This window comes from Musca vetustissima, unplaced genomic scaffold (genome assembly GCF_032173495.1).
Source record: "Musca vetustissima isolate MV318-11 ecotype Yass unplaced genomic scaffold, APGP_CSIRO_Mvet_v1 utg2475, whole genome shotgun sequence".
Classification (NCBI taxonomy): domain Eukaryota; kingdom Metazoa; phylum Arthropoda; class Insecta; order Diptera; family Muscidae; genus Musca; species Musca vetustissima.
The window spans coordinates 88,626-105,935 of NW_026878361.1; the positions used below are offsets into that span (position 1 = coordinate 88,626).

The window sequence follows — 17,310 nt, forward strand, 5'->3', positions numbered from 1 at the left end:
ATTTAATTATATTTTGACTTGATTTTCTTAAGTTTCAATTCATTATATTTATAATATATTATGCTTATTTCCCTTTAAAATTTTTTTTTCTTTTCCAAATCACATTTTTAAATTGTCCCTTTTACTGCTTGTCAACAACTAAACAGAAGGAAAAAATCGAATTACAAATATGTGTAGATTACTCGGAAAATAATTGGAGAAACGGTAGACAATAACGAAAATCTACACACAATTAAATTCCCCTTCAGAGTCTGTGCAGATTAGTCGGAAATAATCGGAAAAATACGTCACAGACTTCGAATGCAATTTATATCTTTATTTGTTTAATTATTTTTATCAATATATTACAATATTATAAACATATATTATAATATTATAATTAACATTTCTTCTTTGTTATGTATTTTAGGGGCAAATGGATTATTTGTAAGATTGGTGACAAACTTACAATCAAAATAAAGAAGAAACAAAAACAACCAACCAACAATAAATTCCTGTACACAACAGCATATTTTCTACAACAACATTCTATATGTAAAAAATGAAAAAGTTCACATTTAGAGGTGTTCTTGATGGATTTCGAAATACGGTTCAGCCACAAACTGCACGACAAGAACAGGAGATACATGAAACACTGCGACCTGACCATTTTGCAGTTAAGAAGGTAGGAGTTTTTTTTTTTTTGAAATTCAAAATGTGTCTGTTTGAAAGTGAACTTGAAGAAAAAAAACCAAAATCATAATTCAATCGAATTGGCTATAGTTGGCGTTTGTTTTATTTGGTAGTGTTTATTTAATAGGCTATCATAAGACACACGCGGCTATGGCCGATTTTAAGACTAACAACGATTTCTGCTCTAATTATTTTATATATTTTATTTAAAATATATAATATATGTATATAATTCAAATTAATTTTCTTTTAAACCTGTCAACATTGAAGACATTTCGTCATGGATTCCCCTATTCCCCAACGGCATTTGCATTTGATCCAGTACAACGGCTGTTAGTTATTGGCGATAAATCGGGCAGTCTCAGATTGTATGTAAATTGGAATTTTTATTTTCATTTCGTTGACATATGTATGTTTCTTTTAATATTATTTCCCAAGATTGGGTCGTCCTGGTGTGGACACTCATGTCAGTCATGAAGGCGAATCTGCTTGTCCCGTAATTTTAGCCGAATTTATAGTCAATGATGGCAAATTGGTAACTGTAACCGCTGATGACACAATCCATTTGTGGAATATACGCCAAAAAGTACCTCAAGTCATACAAAGTTTAAAATTTCAACGAGAAAGGTGAGTTAGTTTTTAAAACTAAATTTCCATACATTTACATTTATTTTCCTTGTGTGTTGGTATTGAAATTGCAATATCTCCAACACACAAATATATATATATATATATGAGTCGTTAATTTTTTGAAATAAACTTTTGAAAGTGGTTTAAGTCCATTTTTTTCTTATATTGAGATATTTAAACGTTTGTGTTTGATTTGTTCAAATGGTATTGGTATTAATTTTGTTTGTGCTTTATGCCTGTAAACATAATAGAATATATTGCGTAATATGTTTTGTAAACTTTTTATAAACTAAAATGGACTTAAACCACTTTCAAAATAAACGACTAATATTTATATTAAAAAAAATATTTATATTTATTATTATAATAAAATAATAAAAAAAAATATAAAAACAACAAACTGGGATTCAGCCTCACTTTTTTCCAAAAACAAAAAAATAAAATTAATTCTTATGTAGCATGACATGAACGTTAATATTCCCTAAGCACAATTTTTAAAGGGAACAACGATTTTGAGTTCTTATTTTAAGGCATCAAAAAGTAAATGTTTTTCTTCAAAAAAATCACAATTGAACCATTTATAAAAATCCTCAAAAAATGTTCTAAAAGTCCTAGTACAACAGAAATATTTCCCAAAGAGACGAAATGTTGCCCCCATTTAGCACTTTCCATTATAAATACAAACAACAAGGGCAAATATAGCTAATTATATCTTATGGTTGCTTAAATATTAACTTTCCAACAAGTGTCGTATTATTTCAGTTATGTAAGACTTTGTGATATAATTAATATTCGGTGTTCGCTATTTTTTTTTTTTGGACAAGTACTGACCTGAAGATTAGACGTAATTACATATTAATGACCTATAGGCGGTAGGAATTAAGCGGCTCATAAACAAATATTTGATATAAAAGTGAAAAAGGCCGTAATCATCCGGCCAATAGCAAGCACCATAGCCTTAACATGCTTAAGCATATATTTGTTCTTTGAAAACGTCATTTCGACGTCATATTAGATGTTAATTGCTATATTTTGCGATAATAAGCTAGGACGTAAAACTCGAATTATGATAATATTTTGGGAGGGTTTGTTTGCATGGCAACTTGTAAATAAATAAACGACAAGAAATAATAAACTGCCCAGAGTTTCTTAAGTGTTTACTGGGTTTTGGGGCGTAAACATGTGCGGTGTTGCGTTCTACAAATGTGTTCCAATTTCTGCACATGTTTCACCTATTTAAGCTAAGTGACTGGCGTCATACGATATGACATATTATATTTTTGATTTGCAAACAAAAAAAGGAAAATTTAAGATATTACGTTGTGGATTATGATTAGAAGCTTTAGGTTTTCACCCTGATTGTTTTAAGAAATATTAAGGAATTGCTTCCAATCAATTTATCCAAAGATATGTGATGTATAGGGTTTCAGTTCGTTTGGGGATAATGTGATTTACAAAATTGAAAACTGAAGGCTACCGTCCTAACAACATTTCCGCACAAAAATCTGAAACATTATCACGTCCAATAACCTCACTTATTAACAGAAGAAACACATACCTACTATTCGACCTATTTACGAATATAGACCAACCTCTCTCCACAATATTATCTGAAAATCCCCCTCAGATACAATTAGGACACATTTTGAGAAAGATGCCGGACTACTTAATAAATTATATTAATATTTTATAAATAATTTAAATTTTTTTGTATAATATATTATTTTGCCAAGATGCTACCCAGCTAACAATTAAAAATGTGATAAACAAATTAAATAATAAACCATGGTACAATTATACAACGTAACTGCAATGCTCAGCTGATTTAATTCTATCGTAATACTCGTGTCAAGTTCGATATGACATTTTTGATTTATGTAGAACGACCCAATAGGAAAATTTTGTACACATTATATTTGAAAAAAGAAATACGATAACACAATTTGAGGGAACCAGAAAAAAATACAACACCATTTTGTGAAATGTTAAATATTTATTTTTCCTATATTCCCAAATTTGTAGACGATGGAAAAATATAGTATTGGCGTTTAATTTTTTTCTGAACTGGTTTTACAATCATGAATTGGCATGGGCATTTCAATTATATTAGGGTCGTACCTAACTTATTGCGCTCCGTACAAAAATACTCACCCAAATCCGCAAGGACTTTATTTGCTTCTGCGCCAATTGAAAACGGCGAAAATGGATGACAAAATTTTTTTTAATTGATCGAAAAATGTTTACATTTATAGAAAAACAAAATTTTTAATGACTAGAATTCAATAAAAAAAAACAAAATTTCCAAAATACGCATTGTCAATGTTGAAAATTTTGAACTTTATATTTTTATACGCAATGCGTATTTGGGTAATATTCATTGAAATACATGTAATTAACTTTTGAGGTGAATAAATTCGTACGCATACGCATGAATTTAGGTACGACCCTTAATTTAAAAGAGTACTATTAACAATTATAAATTTTCCAATCAAAGAAATCGCAACAGAAGTTCGTTGCCCTTTGGTTTTCAATTAACTTCAATTTCCTAATGGGAATATTTGAAGCAGCAAATCCCTCTTTCTATCTTTCGCGCTTTTGTATAAGTTACCTCTACATATGGCAATGACTCAATTGGAGGAAAGATCTGGAAGCGATAGAATTATAAATTTACAATATTTTCATTCATGTTTTTCAATTTTATTCTGAAAATTCAAAAATAATGTATTTTGAAATAAAATCAAATTTATTGATCAAGGTCTATAGGTCATCCAGTAAGGACAGCTAGCTGATATCTACATATTTTATCATGGTACAATTATAAAAGGTAACAGCAAATCCCAGCTGATTTAATTCCAACGTAATACTAGTGTCAATATGAATTTGACAAATTATGTTTTTAAAAATCACCCAACAGGAAAATTGGGAACGCATACAATTTGAAATTGTTCTTTATTAAATGTGCTCCTGTATTCAATTTACTCCTGGGAAAGTTTGAGGAAGCAAATCATTCTTCAAGGAATATATATGGCAATGACTCAATTATAGGAAAGATGTGGAAGCGATAGAAATATAAATTTGATAGATTTTCATTCATGTTTTTCAATTTTTATTTTGAGGATTCGAACAAATTTCATTTTTAAAATAAAAATAATTTGATGATAATTTGTTTGTTTGTTTACATTTTTCTGTCAAATGAGTTGACACTAGTAGAAATTACAACAACAAATTTCCATGTGGTTGTTGCATCGTTTTTTGTATATCAACACTTGCTGTTACCTTCTATTATTATACCATGATATTTTATCAAACTATGTTGCTTTGATTTGAATTCCAATAAAAAATGTTGAAACTGATTTTCTATTCAAAAATAAATTTGTTAAAATATGAAAAATATATTTCCAATCTTGGAAAAAACAATCGAAATATTTACGAAAATAGTGTGTGGTGACCAATTCGTGTTGTGCGCGCTTAAAAATGTGGAAAATAGAAAATAATTTCCAAATACGTTCCAAGTACAACTTTTGACAATAGATGTAGGTGCAGTGTTGAACTTTTTAACGAATTCGCCTTTTGGATGACCAGATATTTGGACCATGTTTCGAATGTTTTGTTTACATTTTTCGACATATCAAACTAGCACTAGTGTTACATACAATAACAATTTTCTATGTGGTTGTTGTTGAATTGTATTTGTGTGGTTTTGTAGTTACCTTGTATAATTGTACCATGACATAATATTTTATTATAAATATAGTAAATGATAAAGAAGATCATTATAGTTTGATAATAAAATGGAAGACAGCCTTTTATAACCTAAAACCCCAAAATCCTAATTATAGCAATTTCAATATGAAATTTGAAACACCTTCAAAGTACCGACTATCAAGCGGATTTTTATATGGAATCCGAAACAGATGTGTTAAACTTTCCCCGGCAAATTAATCAATTGGAAGAATAAAGAGAAGCCCCCATCCCTAATGTCCAATTTCCCTCTTCTATTAATGAAGGGGAAAAAAAGAATAGAAGCTGACACTTAAATACAATTATTGCAAATAAATGTATACTTCTTTCTTCTAAAAATAAAATGGATGTTTTTTTTAGAATAAAACATCCAATAATTTTCGAAAATTTTATCAATCAGCCAATAATATTCCTATTTTTTAGAATTTCTGAGAAAGTATCCGAAAACCTTCCTATGTTCGAATGTTCCTTCAGAGTTTTGTCCGAAATTGTGGAAAAAATCGGAAGAAGTTTCCTTAAAATTTCCCTTTTATTTTGCCCGAGTTTCTTTACGAATTTGTATAGAATTCAAGAAACTCAAATGTTCTTTCCGATTCGAAAAGAACTTGGAACAAATTGTTAGCTGGGTACCATGGTACAATTATAAAAGGTAACAGCAAATCCCAGCTGATTTGATTCCAACGTAATACTAGTGTCAATATGAATTTGACAAATTATGTTTTTAAAAATCACCCAAGAGGAAAATTGGGAACGCATACAATTTGAAATTGTTCTTTATTAAATGTGCTCTTGTATTCAATTTACTCAATCTGCCTGCTGGGAAAGTTTGAGGAAGCAAATCTTTCTTCAAGGAATAACTCGCTATTCCCAGCATTTTCATATGTGTTACACATATATATGGCAATGGCTCAATTATAGGAAAGATGTGGAAGCGATAGAAATATAAGTTTGATACATTTTCATTCATGTTTTTCAATTTTTATTTTGAGGATTCGAAAATATTTCATTTTCAAAATAAAAATAATTTGATGATAATTTGTTTGTTTGTTTACATTTTTCTGTCAAATGAGTTGACGCTAGTAGAACTTACAACAACAAATTTCCATGTGGATGTTGTATCGTTTTTTGTACAACAACACTTGCTGTTACCTTCTATTATTATACCATGGCTGAGTACTAGAGAATATAACAAAAAAATCATTATATATGTTGAAATTATTTCATTTTTTTATTTATTATTTTATAATATTTCAATCTGCTTATTTACAGAGTAACATGCATTCACTTAGCGGTGGCGAGCAAATGGTTGTATGTCGGCACAGAAAAAGGCAACATTCATGTGGTCAATATCGACACATTTGCCCTTAGCGGTTATGTTATAAATTGGAACAAAGCAATTGAATTGTAAGTGGCATGCTGTACAAAATGATCAACAAAATGTGATTTTTAATTTTATTTTATTGTCTTTCGCCAATATAGGGGTAGAGCTACTCATCCTGGTGCTGTGATTGCATTATGTGATAATCCAATAGATGCAAATAAGGTCGGTTGGCATAACTTATTTGTGAAATACCAAACATTGTTTTAATTAAACTCTTCTTTCAGTTATTACTTGCATACGAATGTGGTTTGCTGGTCCTATGGGATTTGAAGGGCAAATGTGCCGAAATACGATGGGCTTCTTCAGATCCAGTCAAGTCAATAGCATGGCATTATGAAGGAAAATATTTTGTATCCTCGCATAAAGATGGTTCCATATGTTCATGGCCCATGAGGCCGACCCCAAAACCTCAATCTTTAGTATATCCTCATGGTATATGCACGATCTTCTTAAATTGCTTGTGTATTTGTAATTATTTTTGTTTCTATTCTATTTATTTAGCCAAAACGTCAAGAGAGGGTACAATAGAAAAATGCAATCCCATTTTTAAAGTTGATTTGAAAGCTTCTCAATCTGGGTAAGAAATAATCACATAGTACATTGCATTCACAATGAACATTATATACGTTTTTTTTTTGCAGAGAGACCTTTACGATTTTTTCGGGTGGTATGTCAACGGAGAAGGGAGCAAAATCGAATTGTATCACTGTTATGGTGGGGAAAACCACCACCGTTTTAGAAATGGAACATGCTGTTGTTGATTTTATAACTCTTTGTGAAAACCCTTGGACGAGTGGTAAGTTCTAGTAGAGGAGGCGGCATCAAGTCTTCCCTTTGCTAGTCTGTTTATATGAATGTTGAAAATATGTTAATTTCTTTGTTTGTCTTTTTCCGCTTCGACAGAAACACAAGAACCATATGCGATAGCAGTACTCCTGCAGTATGATTTAGTATTAATAGACTTACTTACACCCGGTTTTCCATGTTTCGAATCGCCTTATCCCATGGACTTACACGAATCACCTGTTACATATTGCACTTACTTAACTGATTGCCCCTCGGATTTGGTTCCTGCTTTTTACTCTGTTAGTAGGCTTGCAATTGAAATGCATAGTTACAATTTGAGATTTGTGGTCAATGTTTAAACGTTTTAATGTATCCATATGTGTGTGTGTTTTAGGTTGGCCGCACTACGACATCCAAAAAAACTGGTTTCTCCGAAAGGGAATGGCCTGTATCAGGTGGAGAGTGGTCGCCAGCGTCTTGTAGTTATGCCGAAATAGTCATAACAGGCCATCAAGATGGCACCTTGAAATTTTGGGATTCTGGTGCGGGATCATTACAGGTACTTGCTCACAACACATTTTGGTGAATATTATATTCAGAAAATAATATTTTGTTTAGATTTTGTATAAATTGAAAACGGCGAAAATATTCGAAAAATCCAAATCCATGCAAACAGACAGCAGTACAGAACATCCACTGGCCATTCAACTGATACATCTTTGTTCGGTGTCAAGGCGTTTGTGTGTGGCCGGTGCTATGGGCCAAGTTATTTTATTTAAATTTCGCAAAGTTGAGACGACTTCAGAAGTGCTGGTTCTGGAGATTCCAATACTCTTTGAAAACTTTGACGATATTTATGGCACTAGTCCGGAATGTGATTTTATACCACATCAAGTTCAAAAAACAGAATCTAGTGAATCCGATAAGGTAATAAATACTTTTTACAGCTAAGAGTGTCTAATAATAACATAATTTTTTTAATTAAAATTCTTGCAGACGGATAACCTATTGCGTGTTAAATCAGGAGCGCAAAGGAAACCTCCTGGGTTTCAGTCACAATTGGTTTGTCTGACAACTGGTCCAAACAAAAGAACTGTTCAAGTGACATCATTATGTATCAGTTCTGCATATGGATTGTAAGTATATTTTATCAGAATAAAAATAACAAACAAATAATTGATATTTGCAGATTGAGATTCTTTTCAAATTAGTTATATTTAATGTAGGTCCCTATGACGATTTAAGTAAACATTTTAAATGTTTATTCGATTTACAATGATATCTCCCTTCTTAAGCGTTTATTAAGTAGTGTAAGGACGTCAATGAAGTAATGTGTAGCCTTCCTACGCCCACACATAACTTCCACGTTGTAGTACTATTGACAGTCTAACTTTTTCCTCTACCAATAATAATTATTTTCTGAGTGGGACTGAGCACGTTGAACTAAGAGTGTTGCTGTAAACATATTCTTTACTCTGAGGAGGCTATACTGTTTTGGGCATATTTCCTACTTTTCCCCGTTTAGTACTCCATTAGTTGTAACCCACTTTGATATAGTTCTCTTATCATTACATAGAAAATACCAAACTGGTATTGTATTCTTAAAGTCAATAACAGTGTTACGGCTTACAAGAACAAACATAATGGTAATAATAATCAAGATAAATAGATAATTTGAAAATAATTTCCTCAGGGAAACATATACATTGCATATAAGCTATGATACTGAAAAAATATTAACAAAATTATTAGCAAAGACATAATTTTTTTTTTTAAAAAACCGTTCTAACTTATATCGTACAAGATACAACTATATTTGTAATTATGTAATTTTTAATTTGTTTTTCAGAATGGCTTATGGTACAGAATATGGGCTTGTAATAATCGATATTATACAAAAAGTCTGCTTACTGAGCATTGCTTGTCCAGATCTGTATGGCGCCCATGATCCCTATTCCCGTACTCCAAAAAGTCCCAAACGCATTGAAACAAAAGATGATCAAAGTCGTTCGCCCAGCTCCGATCAGGTAAGCCAGAAATATCTGTTTGTTCCTTTTATTTTAATATAAAATTTTGTATTTTGTGTAAAATTGATGCTGTTAATATCTAAAAAAAATTACGACAACTACTATTATTATTGTTATTATTATTACTTCAAATGTTATTTTTTGTTTTTCAATACAATAATATATATCTATTAAATTTTCTAAATTCTAAATTGCATTCTGTAGTTTTTTAAGGCAGCATTTAAACAGAAAAAAAACAAAAGCATTTGTAATACTTTAGTTTATTGAATTTGCTTCTTTGTGCAATTTAACATTTTTAGTTATTAATTACTTACATATATATCTCCTCCTTTGTTTGTATTTCACTATGATTTGGTTTGTTTAGTAATCATATTCAATTGAAATTGGTAGATACTTAGATTGTATTGGTACATTGCTAAAGTTTATTTTTTGTTTTGAAATAATTAATTTCTGTTTTTGAACCTTTCTTCCTTTCCGATTGGAATGTTTTTATGTTATGTTCTTATTTATTCTTTTTTTTTTTTGTTTTCCAATACCATATTTTCATCCAAAGTAAAGTGGAAGTGCATAGTTCCCCAATTCCATGAGAAACAAAATATACGATTGCAAAATGTAGAATAAATGTATCCCAATTATTTCCGCAAAATAAACTAAAATTTGTCAACCCCTTTGCTGCAATATTTATGAACCCAAAATAGACTCCTGCTTAATATTAGCCGCTGTGTTAAGTGTGGCTTAAATACAATAAATCCCATTTCCAACGATAATGCAATCTTAATGTACACACCCACATACACAACTCTGATGCATGTTGTCATCATTTGTTTTTTAAGAATTTAAATGTGAGGTTATGGTACGTGTGGCCTAATCCCTAAGAAGTAAGCCCACTTAAAAGTGGTTAGAATGCATTTGAACTCTGTTTTATTGGCAAATGCAGCTATTACCTCTTTTCTCCATTCTCCCAAATACCAATATAATTAATATCTTGATGAGGGCATAATTAATATAGATTAAGAATTGTTTGAACCCCCCACACCTATTTTAATATTTGTAATACTTTTAGTTTTAATTGTTCGTGAACCAACAACAACAAAGAACAGCATGATTTCATTTAAGCACAAATACTACCCGAAGATAATACATATTATTTTTATAAAAAAATCCTATTAAACAAGAATTGCCTACCTCTTTAAATAAGTTAACCAAATATATTGTTGTTGTACCACGGTGAAATTATCTTTGCTCTTCTATTATAATGTCTATCTTCACTATTGTCCTCACACTTCTTCACTTCTCTATTAAACCTATGTTTTTGTAATGTACTTCTACTTACTCTTTTGGCTCTAGCTGAAAACGGAAATGTAAATACATACATAGATATTTGATTTATTTGAACTACTAACAATTACCCACCTGTTTACTCTCTTATTGTCTATTTTTTTTGTCTATTATTCTATAATGGATTGAATTGATAGTTTCTTTCAATGGAGATAGTAATTAGGTTTAGATAAATGATGAAAACAGCGAAATTTTAAAAATTTGTTACGGAATTGTAAAAGAGAAGCTCCGCTTATATTTCACATCAATCCAAATTTTTACTCGTTCGTCTTCAATGTCAAATCAGAAGTTTTTAATTTTCGTTTACTTTACTCTTGGGTCTTGCAATAACTCAATATTAATATTGGAATTTTTCCATGCGGGTCATTTTAAAAACTTATTAGATTTGTCTCATCAAATAAAAAGCATACGTCTGACCTGCTTGAACAAATCTATAAAATTCTAATATAATTTCAATTTTGTACATTTTCATTGATTCCATTAATATTTTTTTTCATAATAAAATGCTATTTAAAAGTGTGAAATATCGCAGTATTGGAAAATTTCAACACATTTTCATTATTGCAAACATAATTATGTTCTAATCGTGTTAAATAATCTAGTCTGCCAACATGCAATTGGTAGAGAGTGCTTAATGTGTTTGTTAGGATTAAATTGAATCCCTAAAATAATTAATTAATTAAGAAACATATTATTAATGGCTTTTAAGTACTTTAGAGCATTTCTGCTACTTGCTTAGAATCTTAGGAAGAATAATCTCTGTCGTTCGATAAATTTCTGCAACATTTTACGTGATAGATCATCAAGGAAATAAACTATCTTAAATATTCGTACTAATGCACCGCAGACCAGTTCGATATTATGATATCTCACTCAAAAGTAAAAAAAAAACATGAGTTTCGTTGAAAATCCATTAGAATTTGCTCATTTCGAAATTTACAGAAACAATGTGTAAATTTTTAGATTGCATTTAAGAAGAAATATTTGAATAAACATTGGATTTTTTTTGGGAATATAATTTTTTAATAGGATGACCAAATTATAACGTCACTTATTTTTTTAATTTTAAAATTGTTATATATAAAAATTATACAAATAATAAAAAAAAAACTTTGCGTCTGCAATTAAGTGAGTTCAGAATTTGTATGACAAAAATTTGATATGTAGAAGAATTAGCAAGTTGTTATTATGACTGTCTGTCCCTAACCTACAAAACTATGGGATATTTCGATTAGTCAAAAAGCTAAACCACAGACCGCTAAATTTCAAATTCTTGACTTAATATTACAATATTTGTTAATCTCAAATACCAGCGTTATAAAATATAAAAAAAAAATCACATTAAAGTTGATTCACACAAATTGGTATATAACAATTTTATATTCATTATAACGTATATGAAAATAACGAAACATTGAATTGAAAATTTGAAAGTATGTGAATACATGCCGAAGATCTATACAATTATGATGAAGTGTACGAATTTGTATTATCTTAATAATAAGTGTTTCCTAAAATATTTCCCTCAATTTTTCGATATCTATTGACAATTAGATTGTCGTGTAAGACTTCGTTCAGATTGTTACTTCAACTTTATTTGTTGTTTTGATCATTGGTAGTTGGTCTAGTAGTTCAAATATTTTATTGAATTTCTTTATTTAAACCCTATTGTATGCTGATACAATAGATCTTTCTTCGTTCTTTCTCTATATTCTAAATTTTCGATGTAGGGAAATTTTAAAACAATGTTTCCAATAATACATAATTGGCATAATTCTCTATGAAATTCATGTTTCGCACATTTCCTCTATAGGCCACAAAAAATATATCCAATCTAACGTATAACACAATAACTACATAAAAACTAAATGATATTAACAACTGGGATAATATTTTAAAAACAAACAACAACAACAAGTATAATACTCACACATTATTCCATATGCATTCAAAAATAAACCAATGCCAATATCCATCCAACTATGGGTGCTTCGTAGCATGGCAATAAAATATTAACAGAAAGGGAAATGCGAAAACAAAAACAGCAACACAACAATAAAATAAATTAAAAAAAACTAAATCCTTATTTTAATTATTTAGTGCACGGAAGATAATTTTGTAATTTGGTCTTGTTTAAGTGTGTGAGCGAACGTTTTTCATTATTCCAACTAAAGTGTTTAAATAAATATTTACTCCCCAATAATATTTACGATAATAACAATTCACTCTCACTACTAATTTAAATACGACAAATGTTTTAATTTTTTTTAGCATAAACTACTGTCAATTTGGGTTGATGAAATAAGGTGTGTGCAAATTCGAAGTGAAAAAAAAATCCAATTTAATTGGATATCCCAATTAAATTTGTTCGATTAAAAATGAATTAAAAATATGTTTGACACATTCAGACCAATTAATATTCTGCGGAAATTGACTTCAGAATTAAGTGTCTGGCTCAATGTTATTCATAACACTGTGTAAAATAGAAATAATTATCGGGAAATTCCAAAAAATTATAATAGAGCGGCTAAAAATAGAAGACGCGTTAAACGACATTTTTAAAGTTTTTGTCGGGAGCTAACCGACTCATTGAAGGGATCTTTTCTGTCTCCTTTTTCAGAAATGATTGAACATTTATTTAAAACGGGGTTATAGCAAGTCAGAGTATTCTCCAAAAATGTTCGAGTCTCAGAATAGACCAAAACTCGAAAATCAACCTAAACGTCAAAAATCTTAGAAATATGAAAACGCAGTTTAGGGTTGTAACAGATCTTATTCCGAGTTTTTACCTTATTTTCCCTCTAGATGTCGTTTTAGAAAGATGGTGTAAAGGGCAAAAATGTTATCCATCAAATTCTAGTATAGGTAATTGACGTAGTATATTTCACTCTTCGAAAAATTTGTTAAAAAAAAATTTTGGAAACTATATGGCGAACATATTTTTAGAATATTCTGACCTGGTATATTAGTTCTGACCGTTTTATATTAGTTTTCAATCATTTCTGGAAAAGGGGGAAGAAAAGACCACCAAGATCAGGAAGTCGAATGAGGGTTAACGTATTAGACAAAAATATTCCTCACATTTATAGCATAAAATATAACATAAAATTCAAGGATTTCGAAAAATTTTAATCCGAATAAGGTAGTACAAAAAGCTGTTTTTTTTTTTGTTTTGTCAAAGGCGTGGATGGAGGTAGAAGAAAGTTAGAGTTTCAATCGCATATCTTCCCAACTACCGATGTCTCTTAATATTTCCGCCTCGTCTTCACATATCGTTTGAATGTGATGCTAATTTTCATATCATGAATTTCCCTCTCGAAGGTCTATGAAAGGAGTCAATCAGACGCATTAGAAAAAAATACGATCTTATGCTGACGTGTCGATCTGATTATCTTTTCTTGTCCGTCTACAACTTTGTCCAGATTATATCATCAGTCGGCCACGAATTATCACACACACACACACACCTATTGAACTCAACTCAAATAGACAGGATAACAAGTATGTTGTAGCTTAAAATACGTTTGTTGTTTTTGTATTAAAACAAATCGTATTGATTCGTATGTTGGTTATTGTGATACAGTCATTCAAATGCATTTGGGAATGAACTAAATAAACATTTCCTAGGCAAACTAAAACCAATTAATTTAAAGTTGAACAGCAACTAAATAATAAGGAGTTATGTGTAACTGTGACTACTACTAGTTCTACTACTACATCTCTATATATCTTTATGTGTATCTGTGTGTGTGTTTTGGGAAACAATTTTGAACGTGCTCTATTTTAATTTGTCCAATAATTGAAACTCGATTTAGCTTCACGACACCACTAGCCCCGATAGTCCATCTATTGAGTACATAGCTGAGGCAAACGAATCGAATGCCGAACAATCGAATCCATCATCTCGGCCTGCTTCGCCGGAGGAGGAAAAAGGTGCCGTTGGTGGTGCGGGAATGTTTGCAAAGAGTCCAATGCGTGACGAAGCGTCAATTCCACCCAAGGATCTTCCCGACAGACGCAAGTCCATGTCTTGGAAAACATTCAATTTGAAACGTCAATTATCCAAAGTCAATATGAAAATCGGTCTGAACATGAGCAATGAGAGTGAAACGGCGGTGCCAAAGAGCTCCTCTGTCTTTTACACACAAACTGAATGCTCGGCAGAAAACAGCGATGAATCCCCACCGAAGGATCCGATTGCAGTGGGTGTGGAATGCAGAGAAAGCATGACCGAGAATAGTATGGCCGAAGTGGCAGATGCTATAGCAGAGAGTGCAAATGTGGGTGGAATCGAAAGGGCCAATAGCAGTGAAACGTCACCACCACCTCCTTTACCCAGCAAGCGTGTAGATTTTGCCAATGACGCCGATGCTGGTGGCCAACAAAATACCAGGCCAAATAATTTGCCAATTACAAGCAGTGGAGGCGGCGATTCAGCAAATATGGCACCGCCAACCCGACCACCACGTCAAAAACTCAAAGAGAAACGCGATCAACGTTTGCTCTCAGTTCCGAATATAAAGTATCAGGTGCGCGAAGCTCGCCTACGTACAAATCGTAATGATTCATCACCGTCGCTTGGTAGTGGTGGTGGCGCTAGTGGTAGTGGTACCGCCGTTACCAAGAAAACCCGTAAGTATATGAACATTTTGCTCATCCACTATCTCGAACACCAACAAAAAAACTTACAATCGCAACAAGAATTTCTACTTGTGTTTGTGTGTGTGCGTGTATATCTGTATATGTGCGGCATCGCCAAACAAGCACGAACGATCACTACTTACCGAAACATCTATAACTATCCAATCCTCCTAGTGGGTGAACTCGTCGTAAAAAGTTGATTTTTACGCTCTCATGAACACGTTTATCTATTGCATTGTTTTGAAATGTACTCGCATGGTGGCGTAATTATAAAACCAAATACGATCTCAATGCAGAGAGTAAGCATAACCTTAACCAAACTTTGTGAATGTGGTGGGTTATTATGTGTTTTTAATTAAAACTAAATATCTGGGATGCAACTGAGTTTGCCAGAATATATATCCGTAAGCCAAATAGATCATCCTCGCTTCAGATATTCTTTTTTTTTGTGTATTTAAACTTCTTTTGATGAAAACGTTTTATAAGGCATCGCTTGCGTCGAGTACATGAAGGACAATAATTACGAACACGAGAATAGTTTACGATTGTGTGTGTTTGTGATGTGTTGTTGTATAGACGTCTTGTATGTAAAGAAATCAACTGATTGGACTGATCTCATTTGGTATATGTCGCACTCTCTAGTCCTCCCAGTTGCTGCCACTCCATGCATCTTGCATCCTCCCCCGCTGTAATAACTACTTGCGTGCGTGTACACTTTTATTTCACTTCCCACTCCCCCTAGTCATCTATATCATAATTTAGGATTTTTTTGTTGGTTTTCTTCACCTCTATATCTATATCATGATCGATCACGCAGTATTGATGTAAAAACTATTATTGCTCAATTACACATTTACAAGAACACATTGTCATTGACATTATTACACAGTCCTCCAGTCATACACATTTCTTCATTACTCTTCATTTGGGAATTTCCGAATAATAGCATGATTACATAAATAAATAACTGGTGAATTGTCGTCTAAAAGATTTGTGTACGATATAAGAGATGCATATTCTGTTACATATTTTTGACAAAATTAATGGTTGGGAACTGAATGCGAATATTAATCGCAAAGGTTCGGGTGTATGGGGTAATTTCAAGAGTCAATAATCTACTAAAAATAAACTGAGGGTTTCTAACTGAAATCGTTGGAAAAGTTCGTATTTAAGGATTTCCGTCTATATATAGCAGTACTATTAAGTATTATGCTAGCTACGAAAATGCAATGTATTTTTAATTAATATAACAAAAAATGTGATTTTTTGGTGTCCTTCATTTGAAATTTTAAAATAGAATTTTCATTTGAAATAAGAAACTGGTTCAATTTAAGCAAATTTTTATATAGAAGCTATGAGAACATTTTACAAGAGTTATGATAACATTTTACAAAAACCAAAAAAAAAGTACATAGAATTCAGAAAAATTCATGATTTTTTTTTTTTGAATAAATTATACGGTCTATAAAAAATAATGTTTGAAGATTACTTCATACGAATGAGTCGTTAAATATTGTTAAATGATATTAATTTTGTTTGTTGCTTTGTGCTCTTAAACACGATAGAATATTTAACGTAACATATTTTGTAAACTTTTTTAGAAAACTAAGCATTGTAAGCAGAACCTAAAATGGACTTAAAACACTTTCAAAATAAACGACTCAAATGTTGAACGCGACTGCGCACAGTGGTCGAAATCTTTGATTTAGCGGTGCTAAATTGATGACTTCTCATCCATATGAGATATGTTGGTAAAATTTAGCTCAAATTCTGCCCATACCTATGGGAATTAGTGGACCGAATATGTACTAGATCGGATTTTTCGTACTAATCCATATGAGATATGTTGCTAAAATTTTGCTCAAATTCTGTCTATACTTATGGGAATTAATTAATAATTAATTAATCACTGACTTTTAATTATTAATAATTTTTTCGATCGAATTGGCTATTGGTATGACGCTAAATTACTATAATTTGAGGATTTTGGACTCATTTTTAAGGTTCTGATCAGCCGGATTGACAGGTACTGGCAGCCAAAAATTGGTTTTATACCCTCAGCCTTATGGCTAATACGATAAAATGATAGTGTAA

At 31.3% G+C, this 17,310-nt stretch overlaps 1 protein-coding gene across 1 annotated transcript; it reads left to right on the forward strand.

Moving 5' to 3' along the window:
- Nucleotides 1-508: 508 nt before the first annotated feature.
- LOC133323142 (syntaxin-binding protein 5) lies at nt 509-15,207 on the forward strand (the record flags this gene model as incomplete). Its single annotated transcript, XM_061532097.1, has 14 exons — nt 509-664; nt 943-1,040; nt 1,111-1,299; nt 6,313-6,447; nt 6,523-6,586; nt 6,649-6,856; nt 6,926-7,001; nt 7,066-7,220; nt 7,328-7,509; nt 7,605-7,769; nt 7,829-8,137; nt 8,207-8,346; nt 9,060-9,237; nt 14,391-15,207. Coding segments are annotated over exons 1-14 (2,839 nt in total), but the record flags the coding sequence as incomplete, so codon positions are not given.
- Nucleotides 15,208-17,310: the final 2,103 nt, after the last annotated feature.